Source organism: Hemicordylus capensis, chromosome 2 (assembly GCF_027244095.1).
Source record: "Hemicordylus capensis ecotype Gifberg chromosome 2, rHemCap1.1.pri, whole genome shotgun sequence".
Taxonomy (NCBI): domain Eukaryota; kingdom Metazoa; phylum Chordata; class Lepidosauria; order Squamata; family Cordylidae; genus Hemicordylus; species Hemicordylus capensis.
Window position 1 is genome coordinate 363,057,678 of NC_069658.1, and position 27,715 is coordinate 363,085,392.

At 43.4% G+C, this 27,715-nt stretch overlaps 1 protein-coding gene across 4 annotated transcripts in view; it reads right to left on the minus strand.

Annotated features, from left to right (window-relative positions):
• ERGIC1 (endoplasmic reticulum-golgi intermediate compartment 1) overlaps positions 1-27,715 on the minus strand; it is a 141,519-nt gene that overhangs the window by 62,393 nt on the left and 51,411 nt on the right. Inside the window, exons 1-3 of one of the 4 annotated variants that reach the window (XM_053303677.1) lie at positions 14,954-15,099; positions 14,715-14,853; positions 13,993-14,065 (exon numbers count right to left, since the gene is read on the minus strand). In XM_053303677.1, coding sequence (XP_053159652.1) covers positions 13,993-14,065; positions 14,715-14,853; positions 14,954-15,079 — 338 coding nt within the window. In that variant the 5' untranslated portion in view covers positions 15,080-15,099. Of the gene's footprint in view, positions 1-13,992; positions 14,066-14,714; positions 14,854-14,953; positions 15,102-27,715 lie in introns of those variants that run through there. The other 3 variants (XM_053303676.1, XM_053303678.1, XM_053303679.1) reach the window with 3 other exon arrangements.

Here is a 27,715-nt window from a genome sequence, read left to right on the forward strand (position 1 = left end):
AGAGCATCCGCAACAAAAACAACACCCAGCTAAAAGCCTGGGTAAAAAGCCAAGATTTCACTTGCTTTCTGAAAACTGTAATCGAGACTGAGGAACAGATGCTCACCAAGAGAGCTCTCCAAAGTCTGGGGGCAATAACTGAGAAGGCCCTGTCCCACATGCACAACAGCCAAGCCTCCCTCATTGTCAGCACATGGAGCAGGGCCCTCTCCAATGACCTTGTCAAGTAGGCAGAAACCCTTGAGAGCGGGCAATCCCTCAGATATCCAGGGCCCAAACCCTTTAGGGCTTTAAACATCAAAACCAGCACCTGGAATTGGACCCAGAAACAAATTGGTTAGCTCATGTAGCTCTTTCAAAATGGGTGTAATATGATCCCAGTGGGCAGCTCTGGATAAAAACCTAGCTGCTGCATTTTGCACTAGCTGCAGTTTCCAAATATTCTTCACCCTACCTAGAGTACATTACAGTACTCCATACCTACATAGAGCACATTACAGTAATCCAGCCGTGACATGATTAAGGTGTGGGTAACTGGGGCCTGATCTGCCTTTTTGAGAAAGGGACACAGACGGTGCACTAGTTGAAGCTGTCCAAAGGCACCCCTGGCCACCACCTCCACTTGAGCTTCCAAAAGCAGTACCAGCTCCAGCAATATCCCCAAGCTGTGCACTTGTTCTTTCAAGGAGGGTGCAATCTCATCCAGAACTGTTCAAATCCCCTCATCCCAACTGGCTCTCCGAATTCAATCTCAGTTTATTAGCCCACATCTAACCTATCACTGCCTCCAGCCCCTGACTCAAGACATCCACTGCCTCTACTAGGGACAGGTGATAAAGAGAGATAGAGCTGAGTGCCATCTGCATATTGCTGACAACTTAGTCCAAGTCCTCGGGTGACCTCTTCCAGCTATTTCATGTAGATGCTAAACAGCATGGGAGACAAACTGAACCCTGTGGGACCCCATAGGCCAATAACCAAGGAGTCAAGCAGTAGTCCCCCATCACCACCTTCTGGACCCTCCCCCCACCCAAGAAAGGACTGAAGCCACTCCAAAGCAGTACCTCCAATCACTATACTCGAAAGGTGGTCCAGAAGGATATGATGGCATCACACGCCACTGAGAGCTCCAGCATAACCAACAGGGATGCACTCCCCCTGTCAAGTTTCTGGCTTATTTCGGCAGATATGTTTCCAAATGAAATACATAGTGCTGTTTGTTACCTATAAAGCCTTCAATGGCTTAGGTCCAGAGTACTTAAGAGAGTGCCTTCTTTGTCATGAACCCAGACGCCTATTAAGATAATCTGGTAAGGTCCATTTATGGTTGACACCGGCTTGTATGGTGGCGACTCAGTACTAGCCTTCTCTGTAGCTGCCCCAGGGCTTTAGAATAAGCTCCTTGTCAAAATAAGAGCATTTTCATCTCTGATTGCTTTCTGGAAGACCCTCAAGACACACCTGTTTTCTCAGGCTTTTAACTGAAATTAATTTTAAACTGTTTAACTGTTTTTATCTTGTATTTTTTGCAGATGTTCCAGTATATCATCCCTGCTACCTTGTCATGCCTTTGTTTGTAGTCAGTCTGTGAGATCTTTTTACTACAGCTGATTAGGTGGTCCATGGTTTCACCTGCTTCTTTACAAAGGCGGCACTTGCTGTTTGTTGTTGACTTTTCTACTTTTGCTCTTATTGCATTTGTTCTTAGTGCCTGTTCTTGTGCAGCCAGTATTAAACCCTCTGTTTCTTTCTTCAAGTTGCCATTCTTAAGCCATTGCCAGGTCTTGCTGATGTCTGGTTTTCCACTTATATTGTGCAAATATTGACCATGCAGGGGCTTCTTTTTCCATTTTTCTGCTTGGTTCTTGACTTGTTCTTTCTTGTAGGCCTACTTTCTTCCATTGGTGTTGAATAGTTTCTCGTTATTGACCATTTGAAGTGCATCTTCTTCACTGTCCTTGATATATTCTTCAAGGCCTCTTTTCTCCTCCTCTACTGTTTGATGGACTTGCAGCATTCCTCTTCCACCTGAGCTGCGAGGGAGGTATAGCCTATCTACATCACTGCGAGGGTGCAGAGCATGATTGATGGTCATGATTTTCCTGGTCTTACGATCTAGCGTCTCTAGCTCTGCCTGGGTCCAGTCTATTATCCCTGCAGTGTATCTGATAACAGGTATAGCCCAGGTGTTTATGGCTTGTATGGTGTTCCCGCCACTGAGTTTGGACTTGAGGATTTTTCTAACTCTCCTGATGTATTCACTTCCCATTTTTCTTTTAACTTCAGTGTGTGCAATGTTATCAGCCTGGAGAATGCCCAAGTATTTGTAATGTTCTTTCTCTTCCAGGTTCTTGATCTTGCTTCCATTGGGCAGTTCTATTCCTTCTGTTTTTCTTATTTTTCCTCTGTTCATTATTAATGCAGCACACTTGTCTAGTCCAAACTCCATTGCTATATCGCTACTGAATATACAGACAGTGTTTAGCAGTGATTCGATTTCTGACTGGGACTTTCCATACAACTTCAGATCATCTATTGTACAGCAGATGGGTTATTTTACTTTATGTTTTAGATGTTTGGTATCCGAGGCCTGTTCTGTTTAGTATTTGTGAAAGTGGGGTCATGACGATTACAAACAACAGAGGGGATAGTGAGTCCCCTTGGAAAATGCCTCTTCTAATGCTAACCTGTCCAAGTGCCTCGCCATTGATTGTTAACTTTGTACTCCACATGCTCATTGCTTTTTTAATAAATATCTGAATTTTTTTGCTGACACCAGTTGTTTCTGAACATTTTAGTATCTATGTGTGAGGCAATGAGTCTTCTTGTAGTCAATCCATGCAACACTTAGATTGGTTTTTCTTCTCTTGCAATTTTCCAAAATCATTTTGTCAATCAGCAGCTGGTCTTTTGTGCCTCTGGTGTTCGGGCAATTTCCTTTCTGTTCAACTGGAAGCTGTTTGTTAGTTAGTAAGTGTTGCATCACTTCATCTGCTATTATTCCAGTTAATAATTAGAACATGGTTGGCAGGCAGGTTATCGGTCTATAATTAATTGGAACTTCACCTTTTGCTGGGTCTTTCATGATGAGATGAGTTTTCCCAGTTGTTAGCCATTGTTCAATATCACCTCCTTGCAAAATGTGATTGAACTGTTTTGATAGTTGTTTATGAAGGATTGTTAGGTGTTTAAGCCAAAAGCCATGCAGTTCATCGTCGCCTGGAGCAGTCCCATTTTTCATTTTCTTTGCTCTTTCACTTATTAATTCTGGTGTTATTATTAGATCTTGCATTTGTTGGTTACATTTTTTGACCTCTTTCATCCAGCCTGCTTTTTTATTATAATCTATTGGATTGTCCCATAATTTTCCTCAGAACTGCACTGTTTCTTCTTTATTTGGTGTTTCTAGGTTTCTTACAGTTTCTCCTTCTATGCTTTGGTAGAAACGTCTCTGATTCGACTGGAATTGGAGATTCTGCCTGTGTTGTGTAGTTCTGGCTTCATATCTGCTAATCTTCTTTGACACTGCTGTTATTTGCTGCTTTATTATTTCCAGGACTTCTCTAATTTTCCTTGAATCTAGGTGGTATTTTTGGATCAGATACTGTTTGGTGTTTTCATTCTTCAGCTTCAGCCAAGCGGGGAAACGAACGGCAGGAAGATATCCTGCCGCCTGGCCCAATTTCTAAGCGGAGCAGCCAAGCGGAGAGAAAGGGGTGGCAGGGCGATATCCTGCCCCCCCCCCCCGATTTCTAACCCGAGGAGCAGCCAAGCGGGGAGAAAGGGGCGGCAGGGCGATATTCTCCCCCCCCCCCAATTTCTAACAGCCGGAGGAGCAGCCAAGCGGGGAGAAAGGGGCGGCAGGGCGATATCCTCCCCCCCCCCCCGGATTTCTAACAGCCAGAGGAGCAGCCAAGCGGGGAGAAAGGGGCGGCAGGGCGATATCCTCCCCCCCGATTTCTAACAGCCGGAGGAGCAGCCATGCGGGGAGAAAGGGGCGGCAGGGCGATATCCTCCCCCCCCCGATTTCTAACAGCCGGAGGAGCAGCCAAGCAGGGAGAAAGGGGCGGCAGGGCGATATCCTGCCACCAAGTTACTAAAGTACATACGGTGACAAAAGTGGAAAGCGCGGGAGGGTTGAGTAAACCCTCCCCCCGCCCTTAATGGAACCCCCCACCCCCCATCTTCCCGAACCGAACCACCCCGTGTCCGGACCAGTCCGGAGGCTTATAGAATAGCCTCCGGACCAGTCCGGGCACATCACTAACAGGCACAGGACAGAGGCAGGGCGAATACAGAAATGTACCATCTTAATATTCTTTAAACTGAATTCTCTGCTGCATGTGATATTCCCTGAAGTGGGAGCAGTGGTGCTGCCAAGATCAAGCTTCTAAATGTTGTGTGTTTGTTTTTTGGCACATTCTGCTAACTGAAGACTTATTTGTTTGGCCTGGCCTTCCAAGGTTTTTAGATTATTTTAAAGTATTTTTATTGGTTTAAAATGGTTCTGAAGTGTTTTAAAATTGTTTTTATATTATTTTAAGAAGTATGTTTTAAATGGTGTTTGTTTTTGTGTTTTTTAAACTAGTTGTGCACCGCCCAGAGCCTTTGCATGGGGCAGTGTAGAAATGTAATAAATAAATGATATTAAATAAATAATAACTCTTCTGTACTTCCTGATTAGCCCTGAAGCAGGTTGCCTTCAAAAAAAGGCAATAACATGCAGGCGCACACGCACCAGCTACTTCTAGCCACTTCCGTTCGAAGAGCAAACAGGGCGGCAGGGAAGTACGTTGCTGCCCTGCAGGATGTTTAAAATACCAGGCGGGGGGGAAGCGGAGGGAGGGGTAAGTGCACCCTTCCCCACCCTTAAAGTAAGATTCCCCCCACACCATCGAGCCACCCCCCACCTGGTTCCGTGCACATCCCTAATCTATACCCCACTCCAAACATTTTGGAGCCACACTGAAATTGAACAAACGTTTTTGCAGGTTTAAAACTGCAAAATATCCTTGTTGACAAGTTGATAAAATGCAAAGAACAGGGTTGCACAACTTTGGCCCTCCAGCTGCTGTTAGACTACAACTCCCATCATCCACAACACAGCTGCCAATAGTCAGGGATTATGGGAGTTGTAGTTGGAGAAATCTTTAGGAGCTCATTTAATGAGCAGAGGCCACACCATCCATCAGATTCAACATTTATTATCACGACATGCCGGATGCCTGTACACACAGTAGACTGGGCAAAAGTGCTTTATACATTTACAGATCTCATTGCAAATATAGGCCCACCAATTAGGGGCTTACTGCACACTTGTCTGAACCAATCATAATAGAATAAAGTTACAACATTTATGCCAAGTAAGGATTGTAAAGTTTCTCTAACCAGGGGCATATAACATAACCAGTTAGCCAATTACATTAAAGGTCAAACATCAGGCCATATTACTAGCAACATTGAGAATATGCACCAGTCACCATTTGCCAGCAGTTCTTAACACTTTAGCCTATATTTATTTATTAGATTTATATACCGCCCTTCCAAAATGGCTCAGGGCAATTTACAATATGTTGTCTCAACTCTTTCAGTTCCCTCCGCACAGTAGATGGATACATTATGTAACCATGGTAACCCATACAGCAGTACTGAAATCCAAAACTTACAGGCCTTGCCTAGATAGTTGACTAGGCTCAAACCAGACCCAACTAAAGTTTTTCTTCATCATAGTCCAACATTTGCAGGAAGGCTGTGCTGGTCAATGGTACTGTTAGGTGAATTTACAACTAGCTGAACAGCCATACTCAGTGAGTAAATGATAATGGCTTTAAGTCATCCTGGTGGGAAGTATCAAGTGGCAAGCCCAGGGCTCTGTGCAGCTCAACCATTCAATTTATATGGCACCCTTCCAAAATGGCTCAGGGCGGTTAGGCTTGAGTGCTTAGGAGCTCATGAAAGAAGTTATCTGCATACTACCAGCATACATAACAGATTAACAATATTGCTTTATGGGAATATTTTCTTTAATTTCACAGCAGAAAAAAGATCAGTGTAGTCTCAACATATAGATGGTACAGGGAAAGCAGGTAGCATTTCCCCAATGCACAAACACATTCCACTTGGTCATCAAGAAGTAGCAAGGAACATAACATTTCAGGTACAGAGATGGAAGAGAGACTTGCTAAGGGAGATCTGACAACTGCAAAAGATAAACACAGAGCCTACAAGGTAACAATACTGGGTGGAATTAAAACAATTTACTCTAAATGCTTTGCATATTGAAAAAGTGCCTTACTATTAATTAAGTTCTGCAGGACGCCTGTGAAGTTGGCATACAGAAACATGGGAAGGAAATAGCAAACTGGTATCTCTTGCTCCCAAGGCTGACACTCCAAAGCATAAGAATAAATCCATCGCCTTGATCTTTCTGCTAGTCACACAAAAGGCAGAGAGACTCAATATACCAATGAATTCCCGAGATTTTCTAATGGGACATGTGATAAACACAGACACCAGGAAACAGCAGCAACCGAGATTTGCCAAATTATTAGACACCATCTGTCAGTCTGAGTCAATAATCAGTTGACAAGCTCTGCCCCCCAACTTCATGCACGTATACTAAAAAAAAGTTTGTTGCACTGATTTGCTGGAACATTATTAAACTGCAAGAGTCTTGTAGTCCTTGGAATGTGGTATACTGAGACTCTGGCCAGCCTTTCATCTTCAGGAGGACCAGAAGCATTGGAGAGAGCACTATATCCAGCTGCAACACACCAGAGTGGCAGGCTGCTGTCTGGGTCTGAAGGCTGGGCTGCACTGAAGCACCATTGCTGGAGCCCAGTGTATCATTGTATGTTCTACTAAAATGACACATCGGAGCTTTGATGAGACAGTCTTGAATCCTTGCCATTCATCTACAGGTTGTCACAATATCAAGTCTAGCTTCAAAGCAGGGACCTACTAACAATTACATGACATGACAGATGTCAGTACTACAAGTGCCTACTGGAATGTTGTGATATATCTGCAAAAAAGTACACTGCCATGATTTCTCCCCAGCCATGTGACAGTTTGGCAGGTACCTCCATTCTGGCAGAAATTGCTGTTTCCTTAGCTTTAGTTAAGAAATTGAGTAATGTATGTCTGAACTAGAAGATTCACTTATGGAAAGCTTTAAACCAGGAAATTCTTCCTCTCTCTATCAAGTCCATCCAAGTTAATATGGGGGCGGGGGGGAGCATTATTAATCCTTTTCAATGACAGAGTTTAAAGGAGACAGCATGAAAGTGAATGGAATCTTATTTTAATATAATAAGGATACAAGGAACTGAACAAAAGTAATAGGAACGATAAAGATTTTAAAAACACAATTTTACAAACTTCCTCTGAACTCAGGTGCAAGAATTTTTTTTACAGTTCCTTCAAGCTCTAAAAATACTACCATGTGTCAAATGTTTATGTTGATACCCTTTGTAAAAATGAGAAGCAGAATTATGAACAAATCCTTCCTAGTCTTTTCAGTAACTAGTATTTACTAATGTTCCTAAAAGAAATACTGAAGATTCCAAAGATCAAACCCTCTGACACAACGATGGTATTAAAAGGAAGTCCAAGTAAAGCCAAAAAGGGAGTATCATTTCTGAGACACACTATTATTCCAAGAGAGACTCACAGAAATGTAAAAAAAGCCATATGTATTTGGGAGCCAGAAAATATACTCAGTGCATAGTCTTCTCCCTCTATAAGTCTAAGATGAGTAAAATCTCTCAGTAGCCTGACCATCCCAGGTCTATTGTTCAATTGTGCTCTTCTAGGGAAGTTCATTCATGCCTAATTCCCAAACAATTGTGTGTCATAGGTAACACACTGAGCTAATCATGATATGAACCGGATACCAGTGAGTAACTCTTGTTACCCAGGATAGATTTGCTCACGCTGAGTGTCATTAATTAAAGCTTTCTGATTTCTGTTTAGTAGGAAGTGGACTTCAAGGAGTGACAGGAAATTATGCCCTGAAAATGGTGTGTGTGTAAATATTTCAATACTAACTGTACTGTGAACTGCCTTATTTATTTATTTTTTCATTTCATTTCATTTCATTTCATTTCTGCCCAACCTTTTGCCTTGTACCAGCCCACAGAGCAGTTCACAAAATACGCAATCATTAAGAAAGTATAACATTTCCAAATCAAATTAAAACAGAGCACGCTAAAAACAGTTTTAAAATTCATTCTAAAACCACAGTGAGATTAGAAATAAAATCCACACAAAGCTAAAAGGAGGAGACCTGGTATTGTGGCAGCAAGCATGACTTGTCCCCTTAGCTAAGCAGGGTCTGCCCAGGTTGCATATGAATGGGAGACTACATGGTTAAGCACTGTAAGATAAGGGATGGAGCTGCTGTTCCCTCCTTGGCAACTCCAAGATAGGGCTGAGAGAGCTACCTGCCTGCAACCTTGGAGAAGCTGCTGCCAGTCTGTGTAGACAATACTGAGCTAGATGTACCAATGGTTCGACTCAGTATATGGCAGCTTCCTATGTTCCTATCTGTTAAACAGGTCCTACAACCTGTTCTCTTGACCCTTGCCCAACTTGGCTTATCTCATCTAGTATCATATTATCAGAGAGGGTAAATATTATAAATGCTTCTCTGAGGGAGAGCAGGATGCCTCCATGTCTTAAGGAGGCTATTATTAGACCACTCTGGTAGATTCCAGATTGTGTCATTTGGAGACTGCTGTTCTGCAAAATGAGAGCTAAAGTATGGATTTCTACAAGGCTCCAAACTGTCTTCAATGCATCTACATGAAACTGTTGGGAGAGATTATCAAGAGGTTCGGTGCAGGGTGTTTATCAATATGCTGATGACACCCAGATCTATTTCTCCGTGTTGACCTCATTAGGAAATGGCATAACTTCCCTGAATGCCTGTCTGGAGGCGGTAATGGGCTGGATGCGGGATAACAAACTGTACTGTGGGAAGTTGAGACCCGAAAGATGGTTTAGATCTGTCTGTTCTGGATGGGATTACACTCCCCCTGAATGATCAGGTATGTAGCATGTGAGTGCTCTTGGATTCAAAACACTCTCGGGTTGAGGCAGAGGCCAGAAGTGCTTTTTATCAGCTTGGGCTGATACACCAGCTACAACCATTTCTGGAGGCAAATGACCTTTAAAAAGTGGTGCATATTCTGGTAAGCTCCAGGCTTGACTACTTTAGGGTCCATGTGGGGACCAGCACGAGTTCCATTCTGTCAGTATTTTACTCTGAATCACTACTGGAGGAAAGGGTGGTGTCAGGCTGGGCCATGACAGGTGGGCCCTGGGTAAATTGTCCTACAGCAGACCCTCTGACCTCTCCTCCTTCCCCACCTCATTCAGATAGAGGCACAGTCAGTACTTATTTGCCACAGTCAGACCATTCTGATATCCTCAATGCACCCTTTGCTGATTATCTGGACGTAGCAGCCAAAAAACAGTAACAAATTAGTTTCCTGTGGCCAGGAGGACTATTACTGCCTCTGAAATAATTAGCAATATACACTCTGGATTCAACAATAACCAATGATGAGTCTCAAAGTGATATACCCCAAATCTGTTTCCAAGAAATATTAAGGCAGAAACTCCAGTGATATAAATGACTTTCTACCCACAATCAATGCTTCCCAAAACAAAACAAATTTTTTTGCCCCATACTTGTGTTTTAAACATCAGTAATTAATCATTCAGTTTCAGAAACTTTGTATTATTTCTGATGTGTATATTCATTTAAAAACATTTGTTACCCATTTTCTGCTTAATAAGCAGCCAAAACCACTTACAACAGAAAACACCAATAACCACCACCAAAGAAACAAAACAATCTTAACCACAGCAACCAGCAGAGAAAAAACAGCACAGTGGAAACCAGTAAAAATAAAAATAAAGTAAAACCAAACCAAACACTCTCTCCAAGATGCCTTCTGGAACAGTTAAGTTTTAACACTGCTTGCGATCATATTTTATTTGTATGTTGAAGACAATGAGGATATAATTAATACAGAACTGGTTTTAAAGAAGTGTTTTACTGTCCCAGCAGAAAACCAAAAGGAGGCAGCCAAACAGACCTCCTGGCGGGGTGAGAAGGGTTCCAAAGGCTGGGTACAACGGCTGAAAAGGCCCTGCCCTGAGTACCCATCGGCCTAACATCAGAAGGCAGGGCAGGGGTGGAGGTGCCATGCCATGCAGGCCCTCAGCTGATGACTGAAGAGAGCAGTAGGCTCATGGGGTAGGGGAGTGGCTGATAGGTTTGGGGGCATGTTAATGATTTGAGTCACCTTGATTTTTAAATGGAAAGGTGGGGTATAGATACTTTTAATAAATAAATCAGGTCCAGAGGTCCCAAGCTGTTAAAGACTTTAAAAGTTAACCCAAGCACTGGCACATCATACTGGTGTTCTATGCTCCCTGCAGTGGGCTCCATTCAGAACTCTCGCTGCCATAAATATAGACATTTAAATATTTCCAACAAAACTTAGGTCATTTATAAAGAAAACTACACAAGGAGAGGTCGTCAGTCCAGATTGCTGCTTCAGATTCACCTTCAAGGCACAAATTTTCCCATCTTCTTCTGAATTTCAGAAATTGAGGCCTCCAGATTGGGGAGGGGCAAAGTATTCCTAATCTATAATCCAGGTACTCCCTCTATGCGATTTTGAATACATCCACCAACTCCACATTGGGACAAGATTTTCCCAAATATTTATGATGGGTCCATTAATGGTGTATGTGAGAGAGGAGAGCAAAGTGCACTGGCTCACTCTGGTTGTTGCTGGCCGCTCCTCAAGCATTATACTATTTGCTGCGCAGTCCCACCTCACCTCCTTCCTTCTCCCTCACTGTATAGCAGCACCTGCTGGTAAGCACACAGTCTCATCTTCAAAGCACACTTTAGTAACAACCAAATCAAGCTTATGACAACATTTTTAAAAGGCAAGAAGGGAGAAGACTAAGGCTAAGGGGTTGCTCCTGCCTGCCCTCAGCTAAATGAACTGAAGCTAGGCAGAAGTAGGATTGGGTTGATATTCCTGAGGTATACACCAACAACGGGAACCTGTACTCTGTTTTGTAGATTCTGTTGCATCTTTCCATATTGCTGACCAGGTGGTACATAGGAATCCATATTGCTATGGCCTCCATATTGCTGACCAGGTGGTACATAGGAATCATGGCTGCAGGACGTAAAAAGTGTTTGGGGGAAATATTCTTGAGTAATTCCACTAATTCTTGACAAGACGTCCTCAGAGGTTGGTGATGGGTGATTACTCATCTGATTGAGACCTTCCCTTTCAGGACACACAGGATTTCTTATCATCTTCTGTCCTATTCAATGTATATAAGAGGCCACTGAGAAAAACCACGCAGAGCTTTGAAATTAAGTGGCACCAGCAACTCCACCACCAATCCCTTACAATCTTGGACTTCACACCAGCATTTGGCTATGATGAGAGACTAAATGCAGATAAGCTGGTTAAAATGGAATTAATATAAAATGGTAGCTAGCTGCAATGCCCGGTAGGCCTTGTGACTTGGAGGAGAAGCAGCAGCAGTGCAGAGAGGTCCCTCAATTGACAAGACCCAGCCTCATATATTTGCTCAAGTTTGTAACTCTGAAGTGCTCTTTGAAACACTGGCAAGAGCAGAACACCAGGGTGCAATGTCTGATAAGAGCACTTTCCGATCCAATCATTTTGGCAAAAAGGCTGATATCAGTGTTTCAATCCAATTCATAGCAGATTTCTTTCACCGTAACTAATTTACATGTGACTTACAAATAAAATTAGAAAAATGAATACACAACTATAAAATACATCTGTGATCAATAAAATAATGCAGATCATAAACACATAATAAAATCACTAATTTAAATGGCAGTCAAGCACATGGGAACCTATAAATGACTGCCAAACTTTAGCCAGGGATCATGCAAAGTTTAGTTATATTACAAAGCATTGTGATATACCTAATTTAGGGCTAAACCAGATGATGCATCAATTATGTCACTGGAGCCTAAAGTGTTTTTTCAAAATGCCAACAGCAGCTACAAAGGGCCCCAAGCCAGACTCGCTTGCCTCTCTGGGCAAACAGCAGCCGCCTTGGCCTAGATCCAAATCAGGGTCATGATGAAGCAAAGGGTTATAGCCCTCCCGCCCCCTTGCAGTCTTGCTCTAGACTGGGGCCCCATGTGGTTGTTGCACTAATTACATGTTCATTTTTAAAAATACAAGCATCTTCTAGTTTGGTCCTCAGACCTAGCAGCTGTTTTATCATATCTTCTTCACCTCGAGCACTAGACAAATGGTGTACACTCTTTGTAGAGATGCAAATCATGACTTTCAGGAACTGATACTGGCACAGAATCTATGCATTTCCAGCTCTCATATGTCATCTTTTCCAAAGCCATGGTACAGGCAACTTACTAAAATATTTTGATTGCTTACAGAAACTGGTGCATAGACTATATCCCACTGACTGATAAAAAAAACAAAAATTAAGATGAGTAAGGCACCAACATGACATTCAACAATAAATAATAACCTTTGTAACTGTAGTCTTCCCCCACCATCAAAGATAACACCTTTTGAATTTACAATCTCACATCTACACATTATGCCTGAATGCTGGACAGATTCTGCATTCAATATGCATTTCATACTCTTCACTTGCAGCAATGTCTGAATTTATAAAGTTGATTTTCTGTAAAAGCTAGATATGGTATAAAGAATACTTGATAAAAATAAGTAATTTATCACCCACATGTTGTAGATAGGAAGATAGGGAGAAATGCCGTGTTCATACCCCAGGTTTGGCTTTTTAAAAAGACAAACTTTGGGTTACGGCCCATTTGACCCATGAGTATACCCCTTAGGTTCTGGCAACCTAGCAGGGCATCCTGGGATGTGGGGGGAGTCCTCCCACTCCCAGCTCCTGTGGTCACCGCACTGCCACTTGTGTGGGTGTGTGGGATGGCAGAGGGGAGGGCAGCTACCTTTGAGGCTGCTGCTGCTGCTCATCTGCTGGGGATTAGAACATAGGAAGCTGCCATATATTGAGTCAGACCATTGGTCTATCTAGCGCAGTAATGTCTTCACAGACTGGCAGCAGCTTCTCCAAGGTTGCAGGCAGGAATCAGGAATCTCTCTCAGCCCTATCTTGGAGAAGCCAGGGAGGGAACTTGGAACCTGGATGCTCTTCCCAGAGCAGCTCCATCCCCTGAGGGGGATATCTTACAGTGCTCACACTTCTAGTCTCCCATTCAATTTAACCAAGGTAGACCCTGCTTAGCTAAGGAGACAAGTCATGCTTGCTACCACAAGACCAGCTCTACTCTCACAGGTGAGTTCCAACCTTCCCCACAATGCACCGAGCAGCAGCTGTGAGGTTATTTCATTTACTCAGTTACTTCATTTGTGTAGCAGAGACCTCTGTAATTTGTGTAGCAGAGACCTCAGTTACTTCATTTACTTAGCTCACCTCTTAATCTCTGGGAAATGCAATGTATATTCATGCGGATACAACAAATAATGTAGAATCCAAATGAGTTCCCTGCAGTGGATGGCACACACTAAACAGGCCCCAAATAGGGAAAGACAACACAACACAAAGAGGAAACATCAGCTGCTTCCTGTGCCAAGGCTAGAGACGGTAAAATGTAAGCAACAAAAAATGGGCCAGATCTGTGTTTAAAGCCAGATCTGTATCTGCCCATATTCCTAGAGAAGTGAATAAAATGCTCCCCTCTCTTTCTGCCATGCACATCTATACAGTCAGGTTCAGGCTCTTGACAGATATATAAACACACAAACACATTATTTTCTTTCATATGGAAACTGGCCATCAAAATGAATTCGTTCACAAAGGTAGTGGAATTAGCTACATCAGAACTGCAAAAGAATTGCATGCAACAGCAATTTTAAAGCATATGCAAACCTGTGGACAAATAGTTTTACTTACATTTCAGTAGCTATGAATCCAGTAAGCTCTGACAGGAACAGGAACAGTATGAAGAAGCAGCAGCAGACAGAAACTGGAAAAGACACAAGTGGATAGTCAGTTTCAAAATGCCTTACAAAAGTTAGACAGCAGGTCTACCCACTTACACAGCTTAACTCCACAATGGTCTTTTTATCACTAAACTGCTCCTGGATGTTTTGAGCACTGTGGCTGCAGACCCTACTCTAAAACAGCATTCATCATCACCCTTCACATTATATTTCCTCTCCTAAATCCCAATTTACCTCTGCATGCTTATGTGACCATGTTGCAGAGATGAGGGAAAAGGTAGGCTAAACCAGAGAGATACAAAGACCTCTGTATGGTCTTCTGATGCAAGGTGTTTGCCATTCCAGCATTTCTAAGGACATGAAGTAAATGTCAAAAAGTAAAGTATCCCAAACGTCTACTGCGCATCTTCAGATTGTAAGAGAAGAGGTGTCATGGACCCAAACCCACCACCACACCATGCAGAGGCAGACAGTGAGAATGCAGAGAATGAGGCATCACCCTGGACTCAGAGTCCCCTGGAGACACCTGCACAGTCCAGCCCCGAGGCTCTCCTCTGGAAATCATGTGTATCACCAGCCACATCAGGACAGAGCGAAGAAAGCTCTGAGGATGAGGAAACCAAAGAGACACTTGTTTCCGAAGAACCTCCAGAGCCTCCATCTATGTCTCACCCCAAGGATACTCCGTTGCCCATATCCTCTGACTCAGAAGATGACCTTGATCCTCCTCCAGGGGCTGAAGAATTGTCTTCTCTCCGTAGGAGCGTCCAGTTAAGGAATAGAGTTCAGCCCCTTTAAACAGCCACAGTCTCTGGAAGAGGAGGCAGAGCTACATACTGTAACCAGCAACCAGACTATAAGAGCTCAATCTGCAGTAAGCAGTTGCTGAATCAACATCATTGCCTAAGCACCTGTCTGTTATTCCTTCTTGTCTTGACTCCTGGCTTTCGACCCTCAGCTGCTGCTCTGTATAGACTCTTAGCTTCTGACCCGTGGCTTCCCTTGACCATGCTCTTTGCTCCTGTGTGGTCCTTCATATGGACTGCTGGCTTCTGACACACGCCTCCCACAGACTATGCCTCATGTCATCTCCTGAGTGGTTCTCTTGGCTCCAGACCATCACCTCTGTGTAGAACACGATAAAAGGGTGCACTTGCAGCAAATTTGAACTATGTCCGGGTTCCCAAACAAAATTTCATAAAAAGCACCCTTTTTTCTGAGAGCTGCCAGATTACTAAGCAGGTGATGACAACAGTGTGGAAATTGGTGGTCATTAAGTGGCAGTACACAGGATACTTAAAACCTTTAGTCAAGATGTCAGTGATGATGAAGAATTACATTCAGGGTCTTTATTCAAGACTTTGGCTGACCTAACATTCCTCAATGGATCATAGATAACATTATCCTATTTTTTTCTACACAGCGATAAGGAAGGTAATGCTGAAAGAGTATCTTCATAAATATGTGCCCCAAACCATCGAGGCATGACACATAGCTGAGCATGGATTTGAAGCAGGTCCCAATCCTACCTACAGTTTATCCATTAGACTCCCTGGCCTTTCCATTCCTCCTTTCATCATCATCCCTCCAAATACAGGCTGGAGAAGAGGAGCTCCGCTACCTTTTTCACTGTTCACACACACCCGCCAGTCCCACAGACTGCCTGTTAGGCCGCCTCTATCATATTCCACCCTCAGCAGCAAGGGCTAGTTGGTTGTCCATTGGGTTGTTGGGCAGTGAAGTGGGGGAGGAGGCCATGGCAGTGAACATAAGAAGGAAAGGAGGCATAAGAGGAAAAGGAGGTTGTCAGCAAAGTTCTGTCACTGGGCTGTTGGCAGGGGGAGATCAGACAGCCCTCCTCCTCTGTCCACCACTGCTGCTGCTGCAAGAGGGTGATTATTTTCTTGTAAGGTGATGTGTGCATATCAGCCGTGCAACACACAATTCATAATGTAGCTTTTAAAAATTCAAAGGTAGCAGTGGAACTGGCAAGGTTTCCCTGTACCTTTGTCAGAGAACAGAGAAAGGGAATGGTGAAGGTAAAGGGTGAGGGCAAGTAATGAAGGAAGGCAGTTACACAATACTGAGCATGTCAACTAGTCAGGTCATTGACTATTCTTCCATACCAGGTAAGACAACAGCACTAGTCAGTTCATACTATAAGGATTGTGCTGCAATGGTTTGTCTGTTTGTTTGTTTGTTTGTTTGTTTTTAAAAAGATAAACTAGCATAAGAGGGATGATGTAAGGAAGCAGCATTCTGTGAAGAACTGATTGGCTTCTCAGTAATGAATGAATGGTGTCAACAACAGATAGGCGCATTCTTATTCTATTAATACAATTTTTTAGAAGTGTGTATGCTCTCTATGTGTGAGTGTAGACACTCAACTCGCTTACTTCAGCAACTAAACAAGATCAAATCTGCCTTTTTCCTAACAAAGCAGTGTACAAAGACACTAATATCAACTCTCTGGGCCTGTTGACTGTGCAACAGCTCACCACAGGCTAGCCACCATGCAGAGAAGCAAGAGCAAATGATCTCTCTTTTTCCAAAGTCGATTAGTCTAAGCTTTGCTGAAGAAGAAATTCTAATCCTCCGCTTCTCTGGCCGGCTTTGGCAGATTATTAGATATTCCTGAAGAAAAGCACCCCACAGTCACCTGCTGTGGGTGAAGGAAACAGAATAGGATGAGAGCGCTGAGGATGTGGCAAGAACAGTAAGAGAACTGTAGTAACCAAAGAGGCAGGGTTGGCATTTAATGATGAATTAAAGCAAACATTCTCTACATTCTGACTCCATGCTGAATCACCATGGAACAAGCAGGCAAGAGATGCCACAAACCACAGAACAACAGTGCTGGGGGAATATAAGGGGCATGTGGCTCTATTTGTGTGCTCTTCAGTCCAATTACAGTCACAATGACAGTGCATTCCAACATTCATCTCACTACCATAGCCAGGGCCTCTTTGTCCCTACCTACACTTTGTTTTATGTACACAGCAATGCACGCTCTCTTTCTCTCTCTCTCTCTCTCTCTCCCCCCTTCTCCTAACAATTTAGCCTATGAGAACTCATGGAAACAAAAGTGCATGTAGCATTCATCCAAATAAATTACGTTAGCTTTTTTCCCCTGATTATGCCAGCCCAGAGAAGGTGATTCAATCTTTCCTAAAGACGTAGATTAATAGATTATTAAGGCTGCCTCCATCTGGACGCTCAATATTCTGGAATGGCTGGGGAAGGAAAGAGAATGGTTAGGGCAGTGTTTTCCCTTCTCTCCCTTGTCCTCCTCTGTTACCACTTATTTAACAGAGTGGTTATTTATTTATCAAATTTCCATGTGCCAAAATTCATATCTCTAGGAAATTTAACTGGTAAAAAAGCAAATTAGAACAGTAACACATTTAAGAACAATTTAAAAAAAATAACTAAAAGCTTGATTAAAAAGATGTCTTAAGTTTCTTTTAAAAGGTTGCCAGAGATGGTGGAGCTCTTATTTTGACAGGGAGTGCATTCTACAGTCCTGGGGCAGCTACAAAGAAGGTCTAGCCTTGGATCATCACAGACGAACTGGTGGAAACCGTATCGGACCTCCCCTGACAATCTCAATTGGTGACAAGGTTCATGATGAAGGCGGTGCTCCCTTAAATACCCTGGACCCAAGCCATTAAATGCTTTTTAAGGTAATAACCAACACTTTGTTTTTTACCTGGAAACATATCGGCAACCAGTGTAGTTATTTTAAAACAGAGTAATATGGTCTCTTCAAGCTGCCCCAAATACCAACCTGGCTGAACCAATTGCAGTTTCTGGACTACAAAGGTAGCTCAACACAGAACACATAGCAATAATTAAGCATGGCGGTTACCAGCATATGCACCACTGTTTAAAAATCCTTTATCTCAATAAACGGACACAGCTGGTGTGTCAGGTGAGGCTGATAAAAAGCATTCCTGGCCTCTTCCTTCTGGGGTATATGAGTATAACCCCATCCAGGACAGGCAGATCTAAATTGTCTTCGAGTTCCAAGCCCCACGTCATGCGCACACACAATGAGCACCTCTATCTTATTTGGATTCAGTTTGTTATCCCTCATAGAGCCCATTAATTCATTCCTGCAAGCAGGCATTCAGGGAAGCTATGCCATTTCACGACGAAGTTCACAAATAGACTTGGGTGTCATCAGCATACTGATAAAACCCTGCACCATATCTCCTGATGATTCTCTCCCAACGGTTCCATGTAGGTGTTAAAAGGCACTGGAGACAGTATGGAGCCCTGCAGGACTCCATGCAATAGCTCCCACTTAGAAGAGCAACAGTCTCCAAGCAACACCACCCAGAATCTGTCTGAGATGTTGGAGCAGAACCACTGTAAAGCGATGCCTCCATTCCCAACTTCCTCAGATGGTCCAGAAGGTTATCATGGTCAATGGTACTGAAAGCTCCCAAGAGACCCCAAAGCACCAACAGATTCACACTCAGAGGGTGATTCCCAATGGCCAATTCCCAACAGACTCATACCCTTTTATGCCTGATGTGTTGCTTGGGAGCCTGGAGGAGTACTTAACTGCTGGAGAAACAAGGTTGCTTAGGGCAGTGTTTCCCCCTCTCCACTCATGTTCACTCTGCTGTGCTTGAAAGTCCAGGCCTGTTGTCAGAGAACAGGGAGAAAGGAACCATGGCAGCACATACCCTGACATGTCAAATGACAAAACATCGATGGGGATGCACTGCACATACCAATATGCATTAGAATATACATCCAACTGAAAAAAATGCAATATGGATAGAGAGCATCCACACTTTAATTAGATTCCACAGGAATGTGCATCCATGTCCTCAGTTCCTGGTCCAGCAAGTGACATGGAGGTCTATATCTACACAACTATCTCCTTCACTAGATTGCAGTGGCTGTTCTCAGAAGTCTGATGCAAACCTAGACATCCCAGAAATTCTAGGAACATGCATTCTTTGTGTGGACAGCTCACAAATATGAGCTGTATTCATATTCATACTTATATGAATGACAATAAGCATTCTATTAGTTACATATATCCTGTCTTTCCCCCCATAAAAATTCAAGGTTGTATACATAATGGGAAACACCTATATTGGGCAGCAGTTATATAGGAAGATGCTGGAAGGCATCATCTCATTCTGCGTGGGAGATAACAATGGTAACCCCCTCCTGTATTCCACTGAAGACAAACATAGGGCTCTGTGGTTGCCAGGAGTCGACACCAACTCAACGGCACACTTTACTTTATACATAAGGCAGTTTCCCATCCAGGCACTGACAAGACCCAAACCTGTTTGGTTTGACCTATGCTGGGAACTAAAAAGGGGGATTGCATCCCTGTTGGTTCTGCTGGACTTTTCAGTGGCATTTGATGCCATTAACAATGGCATACCTCTGGACCATCTCTCAGGTATAGGAATTGGGGGTGGTGCATTGGAGTGATTCCAGTCTTTCTTGGGGGGGGGGGGTGTCCAGAAGGTGGTGCTGGGGGACATTTGGCTCAACTCCCTGGCTTCTGCGGTTCCACAAAGCTCAGTATTGTCCTCTGTGTTGCTTAGCTTGTACATGAAACCGCTGGGAGAGGTCATCAGGAGGTTTGGACTGAGGTGTCATCAATATGCAGATGACACTCAGCTCTACCCTTCTCTGACATCAGATCCTCTAGAAACAGAGCATGTGCCAAACCGAGGGCTGGCGGTGGTGATGGGCTGTATGTGGGCTAGCAAACTGAGGTTAAATCCAGACAAGACAGAGGTGTTGCTAGTCAGCAGAAAAGTCAATCAGGATAGGGTAATTCAACCAGGGTTGTACTCCCCTTGTACTCCCCAAGTGCACAGCTTGAGGGGTGTTGCTGGACCTGGCTCTGCTTCTGGATGCACAGCTGGAGGCGGTGGCCGCAGGTTCCTTTGCACAGCTTCAGCTACTGCACCAGCTGGGTCCCTTTCTCAAGAAGGCAGATCTGGCCACAGTTACCCATGCTTAAGTCATGTCGCGGCTGGATTATTATTTATTATTATTAATAATAATAATAATTCAATTTCTATACCGCCCTTCCAAAAATGGCTCAGGGCGGTTTACACAGAGAAATAATAAATAAATAAGATGGCTCCCTGTCCCCAAAGGGCTCACATTCTAAAAAGAAACACAAGATAGACACCAGCGACAGTCACTGGAGGTACTGTGCTGGGGGTGGATAGGGCCAGTTACTCTCTCCCTGCTAAATAAAGAGAATCACCACAGTAAAAGGTGCCTCTTTGCCCAGTTAGCAGGGGATTATTATTGCAATGCACTTTACATGGGTCTGCCCTTGATGAATATTCGGAAACTTCAATTGGTACAGAATGCAGCTGCCAGGGTTCTCGCTGGAACTGCTAGCTCGGAGCATATTACACCTATTTTGAAAGAGCTGCACTGGCTGCCAGTTTGTTTCTGGATCCATTTCAAGGTGCTGGTTATTACCTTTAAAGCCCTTAATTTGGGCCCTGGATACTTGAAGGACTGTGTATTTCCAAGGATTTCTGCCTGCCCAACAAGATGGGGGGGGGGCTTTGTTCCATGTGCTGATATGAGGCTAAACTGTTGGGCACACAGGACAGGGCCTTCTCTGTTGTTGCCCCCAGGCTCTGGAATGTCCAGTCCACTCTTTGACATCTGTGACTGCTTTTAAAAAGCAACTAAAGAACTTTTTATTTGTTCAGGCTTCTACTGAACAAATTCTCCTTCTCCTTAGGGACTACTAGGTTTCTCAGCTCTCCTGCTTCTGTTTGTTTTTTATGTTGGAGGGTTTTTTTTAATGTTTTATGGTTTTTACTGTTTAACTGGTTTTAAGAGATTAAATGTTATTTTTATGGTGTTTTGTTGTATTCTACCTTTTGTAAACCACCTTGGGATGCCTTATCAAAGGAGGTATTAAAATTGAATGGATGGATGGGATGAATGAATGGATGGGATGAATGAATGGATGAAAGACTGCTGTATCATGTGCCTTCAGACCATGTCTTTAGAGTCCTGCGTCAATATTCTAGGTCTAGGACCATTAAGGTAATTCAGCAACAATTTAGGAGGTTCTCCTTCCATAAAACTAAAGCCAGAGATCTGACAGGTCAGGCCTACCATTTTCTGTGACATATAGCGCCTTAGTCAATGGCTCCATAGGAGGGCTTTCAGGTTACTGCAGGGGCGCACCAATGTAATTTGGGCACCCGGACTGCCCAGCCATAAGGCCCCCCCCCAAACCTCTGCAAAAAAAGCTCTGCCTTTTAAAAAAAAGTCTTACCATGGCTGAGGGGTGACTGCAGGGAGCGGGGGGAGTGGAGCAGTCCTTTCCCCTTCCCCCCCCCATCCCCTGGTGGTGGTGCGAGCAGGAGAGACGCTGGCCTCATCCATTTGGGCCAGCGTACTTAAGCAACTGCGAGGCGTGCCTGCACAGTTTAGAGATTGTAGCAAACCCATGACTCATGGGCTTGTGATGATCACAACTGCACAGGTTCACCTTGCAGTTGCTTAAGGACGCTGGGCCAAACGGATGAGGCCAGCGTCTCTCCTGCTCCCACCCCATTGCCACCGGGGGGGAGGAGGAGAAGGGAAAATGACTGCTCCACTCCCACCCCCCACAGCCACCCCTCGGCTGCGGTAAGACTTTTTTTTTTTTTTAAGGCGGAGCTTTGGCAGGGCGGGCGAGGGGTGGCTCAGCTGCTAGAGGAGCCAGGCCCCAGCCATTTGGAGGCTCCCCCAGACCTTGGAGGACCGGACCGGGTCCCCAATGTCCAGGGGCTTAGTGCACCTCTGGGTTACTGTCAGACTTAATTAGACCAGTCTTTTAACATTCTTGCAACCTTTTTAGCAAATTGACAAAACCAACATTTTCCAACACATCTATAAGTTCTGGCTTCAATTTGACATTTCACTCATATCATCACAATCATGGTAAGAGAACGTCTTCTTCGTCATGAACCCCACCGCTTATTGAGAACATCAGGAGAGGTCCGTCTACAATTGCCACCAGCTTGTCTGGTGGCTACTTGGGGACGGGCCTTCTCAGTTGCTGCCCCGATGCTTTGCAACGCGCTCCCTGCTGAAATAAGAGCCTCCCCATCTCTGACAATTAAAAAAAATTTTTTTTAACAAATTTGTTCACCCAGGCTTTTAATTAAATACTGTTTTAATAGTTTTAACATTATTTTAAATATATTGTTTTAAGGTTTTAAATTGTAATGTTTTAACTTTTTGTTGTCATGTGTATGTTTTAACTTTTCTGTTTTTGTTGTAAGCCACCTAGAGACATGTTTTGGGTGATCTAAAAATATGTTAAATAAATAAATAAATAAAATAAAATGGTAAGTGTCCTAAAGTGGCAAACAGAACCTGCATTAAGAATTACATAGGTCTTGATCTAAAGGGTGCTGTAGCCTAGCAACCGTTCTCACTAATCACAGAGCATGTAACAGTCTGTTGCTAGCAGCCCTTGAATTTGGAATTCCACAGAGAGAGCATACATAGTCTCAAGAGCCAAGCTCTCCTAAAACAGAATGAGGAAGTACTATTGGTCTATCTAGCTCAATATTGTCTTCACAGACTGGCAGCGGCTCTTCCAAGGTTGCAGGCAGGAATCTCTCTCAGCCCTATCTTGGAGAAGCCATCCCATTCAAGATGGCAGCCACATGAACATCTGAGGCACAAGCGGGCTAATTTGTGGACTAACCAATTTAACCAAATTGCATACAGTTGCAATGAGTGACACACAGGGATACCTCAGTGGTATAGTTTGCAATAATGTCATCCACCCTGATCCAAGACGGTATATGCATGAACATTTGAGGTGCAAGAGATCTAACTTGTGAACCTTAATTTGAACCAAATTTAGTCCAGTCATAGAAACAGTGAAAGGAAAGTAGGCTGATTCGTTCTTACTATAACTTGTTTTTTTTTCATTTTCATCCTAACCCCTTCTTGAAAAATCTTAGCTGCATCTTTCTTCCTCTACTAAAACATGCAATTTCCAGTCGGTTTTCCCTTGGAACCAATCGAGTTGTGATAAAGCAGCTGATGAGAAGTGTCTACATGAAAATGTTCAAATGGGAGAGCGCCACAAAACCCAACCGCTGCCCTGCCTGACCTTGCTGTGCTCAGTTTCTTTAAGCAGTTCTCCCCCAGCTCAGCAAACTTCTAGTATTGAAGTAGAGTAGGGAAGATCACTGCATAAAGCACCTGAATGCAGAGAGGTAAGGCATGGAGTGGCTGGGTTTCACTCCTATCCTCCACATACATGCTCCTTTTCATGTAAAGCATAGACTTGCCCTGAACATTCTTTTGTGTGAACACAGAACCATCATTAATATACACATAGTAGCTCCCCATCACATTTAGTTTGGCCCTTAATCTCTAGCATGAATATTACATTATACTGATCTAAACTTTAAAGTCACTTAGTGAAACATTTAATCTAACTTTTCAAATCTAACTGCTGAAATCAGTTCTCTAGTAAATCTGCTCTAATAAGGTGCTACAAGTTCTTCAGCCAGGGAAGGAAAACTGCTACAGGAATAGAACATGAGTCCTGCTACTGCAGCAGGCACATAAAACACACACATAATGAGGGAATGACTGCCCAAATCCCATTGGCTGACTATTTCATGAGTGCCTACATTATTTTCCTTTATGTTAATGAACATGCAGTTCCTTCAGCCACATGTGTGCATTGGCATCGTGCTTTGGAGCAAGAATTAACAAGCCAAAGGCAGATTATGAGGATAACTTCTTCATTGCAACAGTTAATTCAATTGCAGGAACAGACATGCTGCAATTCTCCTGCAATGATGGCACAAACCAGTTCAGACCAGTTTGATAGGAATCTGCTTATACAACTCTTTATTAATATGTCACACCTCACCACTGTTCCCGCTAACAGATATTTCCACATGTTGTTCACTACAGCTCCCAGAATCCCCAGCTACAATGGCCTTTGACTGGGGATTATGGGAGTTGTAATCAACAACATCTGGGTTTCACCAGTCATGACCATGGATGGATCAGGGATTCTAAGGGCACTGTGCTTGCTTCGCATTTTTTCACACTGGCTGCAAACCAGCCCTTCTCCCACATATGCGACAAATGTTTTTGCAATGGGGCAAGGTGGTTGGGGTAGAAAATCCACTTGCCCTCAAGTGCCTATAGGTTCAAGAACTAGTACTAAGGAGAGCAAGAAAAAATGTTTAGCCTACCAAAAAACAGAAAATGCAAGTTTTGACCAAGAATTGATTAAAGGACTGTGAACTGACAATTCCTTTAGGAAGCATAGACTCTAGGTTGGGGTGGGGGGCAATTCAGGCAGATATTATATTAGCAAACTGTACTGCTTCCACATTAAGAAGGTGGTTGTTGTTTTTAAAGGTGTACTAGCCTATACCTGAGAGGGTCTTTTACTCTTACTGGGGCAAAACAGAAGACACAAAAGGGTCAGAAGTATGGTGCTGCTTGGTGCTCCACCATCCAACTATTTCTCCCTTTCATCTTACAAAGATGGGGTGGGGGGGGGTCAATACAAAGTATATGATGGAGTATTTGACTAAGAAGAAAAATACATGCTACATGACCTAAAAGCATGATAATATGGGAGGGCCCCTTCTTCCAACAACAGCTTCTTGTGCCATCCAAAAAGCTGCTCTTGAAACCTGCAGAACCTTGGGATCTGCCTCTGCCTCAGCACAATTAACCGCAGTCAAGACCAAACGAAAAAAGAAAACGCGCAGCCCTGATACTATGCACAAGAAGTCCAATACCTTGGCTTCTGCCCCAGCTTTGCATACACTACAACAGGGCTGCACAACTCAAATGCCCTGGTGGGCCAGAACCCCTGGCGTGCCGGGGCAGAGTCCATTTTTAGCACATTATTGCATTAAAATTAAAAATATTATTAGTTACTTGTGGATCTATTCCCCCTGTCCATGAACCCATAGTTTCAACCAAGGATAGCAGCCAGAAAATAGGTCCTGCCCCTGCTCAATCAGTGGAGGCCCTAGAGTGCATGCCAGCCCCGAATAATTGCCAAGTCCTAAATCATTGTTGCTTTCAAGCTGCAATGCTAGGCATGTTTACATGGGAGTAAGCCTCAGTGGACACATTTCTGTGCATGGAGCATATTTCTGAACATATTTGGAGCATTTTTCTGAGAAAGCATGCACAGGATGGTGCTATAATGCAATTTCCAGCTCCTGTGTTGCTGCAGGATACCTGGGGGCCAGTAAAATAGTCACTGTGGGCTGAATCTGGCCCCCAGGCCTTATGTTGTGTAGGCCTGCACTACAATGATCACTGCAAGGGTATAAATCTGGTGTAACAAACAAGGTTTTATCACAAAAGACACATGAATCATATTTTAATGTGAATTGTTTTAAAGGTAAACCATCTTGGGAGTCACTGAGTCTGGAAGGCAGTCTATAAATCTAGTAAATGTATAAATTACATGTTTATGTAGGATATGTGTTTTAAATAAACATATAACATATTATTTATTTATAGTGTTACAGTATTTTTGCAAATGGTGTCATGTATAGGCACAAGCACATCCTCACATGAACTATGTGCCATTCGTAATTATTAAGCTGTGGGATTGACAGAACAGCTGTGTGGACTGCTTGCCCCTGCCAAGATGTCAGATAGCTCATAACAGCGGGATGCTAATTCATGTGCTGGGGCATATGTCACTGCAACCTTCATACCCAAACATGGGCAGTTGAGCACAGTGATACACTGTACTCTAGGAACAGCAACTGGCAGGCATCATACAGCAGAACACAATATGAGAAAGGCACTCAGCAGTTGACATGTGAAAGTTAAAGCGGTGGAAATGGAAAGATTTTAACTGGAAGTACTACCCAAACTACTCAATATCACTTGGAAAGCTATATGAAAATCAATAATTTGAGGTATTTTTAGATTTCTCCAGCAATACAGATTAACATCACCTTCTTAATGGACTGTTCCACAGTTCCTTCTGCCTACTGAAGACTGAGTCTGCATGCAATTGTTTAAGTGATTTAGTGCAAAAAGGTTGCTTGGACACTGCAATTTCTATAAAGTAGCACTCTGACTGAAAAGGCCAGCTTTAAGGAGTTGGCAGGTCAAGTAACATTCATTCTTTGCATAGCAGATGAGTATGCTGTGGTGAACATCATACAGGGGGAAGGGGAGAGCTACGCCTGTAAAGGTGTGTGGGACATTCATTGAGGAGCTGAGGTGGCACACGTCTTCCCTTCAGACTCTACAAGATTCAGCTTGGTGAACGCATATGCTATATAAACATACACACCCTTTGATTCACCCTTGAGAATTTTCATGTTCTCATGGGTATTTTATGTTTAATCTTCCTCCCTTTATCTCAACAATAATCCCATCCTTGATCAAGTTGTGTTTTCCTCAACTTCTGTCTCAGATTTGGGGCTGGCTGCCAAAAGCAGTGGTTAACAGTCATAGAGCTGGGACGTCTTCAGTGGAACATCTAGTTTTATCCCCTATGCCAAGACAGGAGGCCTGAAAGACACCCCAGGACCCCTTTTCAAAGACTCCAGTCCCCTCTTTCTAGGGAACAAAAGACTCCACCAGTGTCCCTAGGCAGCCTACTTTGCTGAACTGCTCTAATGGTTAGGAAGCCCTTGCAAACATCTAACCTAAAACTATTTCCCTGTACTTTAAACACCACTGTACCCTGCTCATTCTTCTCAGAAAAAAGTGAACAGACATCCCTTTTCTTTCTGAAATCTTTTTACACATTTGAAGACCATGAACATGTACAATCTTGCTTCACAGGATTTGTGTTTCAAACCCTTTTATCATCTTTGTAGCTCTCTCCGCTGAATCATTTCCTATTTGTCTTTGTCCTTCTTAAACGGTGGTGCCTAGAACTGATTGCAGTACTCCAGGCATGCTCTCATCTGTGCTGTGGGGCAATTGCTTTCCTAGCATTGAAAATGGCGCTCCTGCTGACTTCCTAAAACTGCATTAGCCATTGTTGACTCATGTTCAATTTTCTGGCTAATACAATCCCTAAAAATCTCTCTTGGAAGCGGAAGCTCCGCTTCTTGATCAATTATCTACCCCTGAATACAGCTGTGCACTTGCGTCCTATGTGTAATTCTTCATAAATGTGTTTACTGATTGCAGGGGGAAATGGAAATCTCCCAGTTTTCCAGCTGAATAAATCTTATTTTGAATGTGTAGTCTGTCCCTTAGACTCCTAGTATTTCCTCCCAATTTTCCATCACACAGACTTAGTAAGTTGGTTGCTCACACCCAGATATTTATGCAGGCTGAACACAACCATACTAAAGATATTGCAGCATACCACTTGCTGCCCTCCCACTGCCCACCATCAGGGCAGCTCCACATCATACAGGCTTGGGTTTTCCATTGTTAAACAATGGTCCATAAGTCAAACTGAATGAGCAAAGCTGTTGATTTACGGGGTGCTGGAGTCAGGACAAGCAGAAGAACAGTTGAGTTAATGGCTTGCAGTTTACTTTTGCAGTCTTTTAGCCATTTGGCCAAGAGACAGGGCTCACTTTAGCACCATTTGTTCACTGTTCTCAGGCAGCTCCTCTAGATACACAGAATCCTTCTTGTGGGGTTACCTACTGCTTCACAGGCCAATCCCAGAA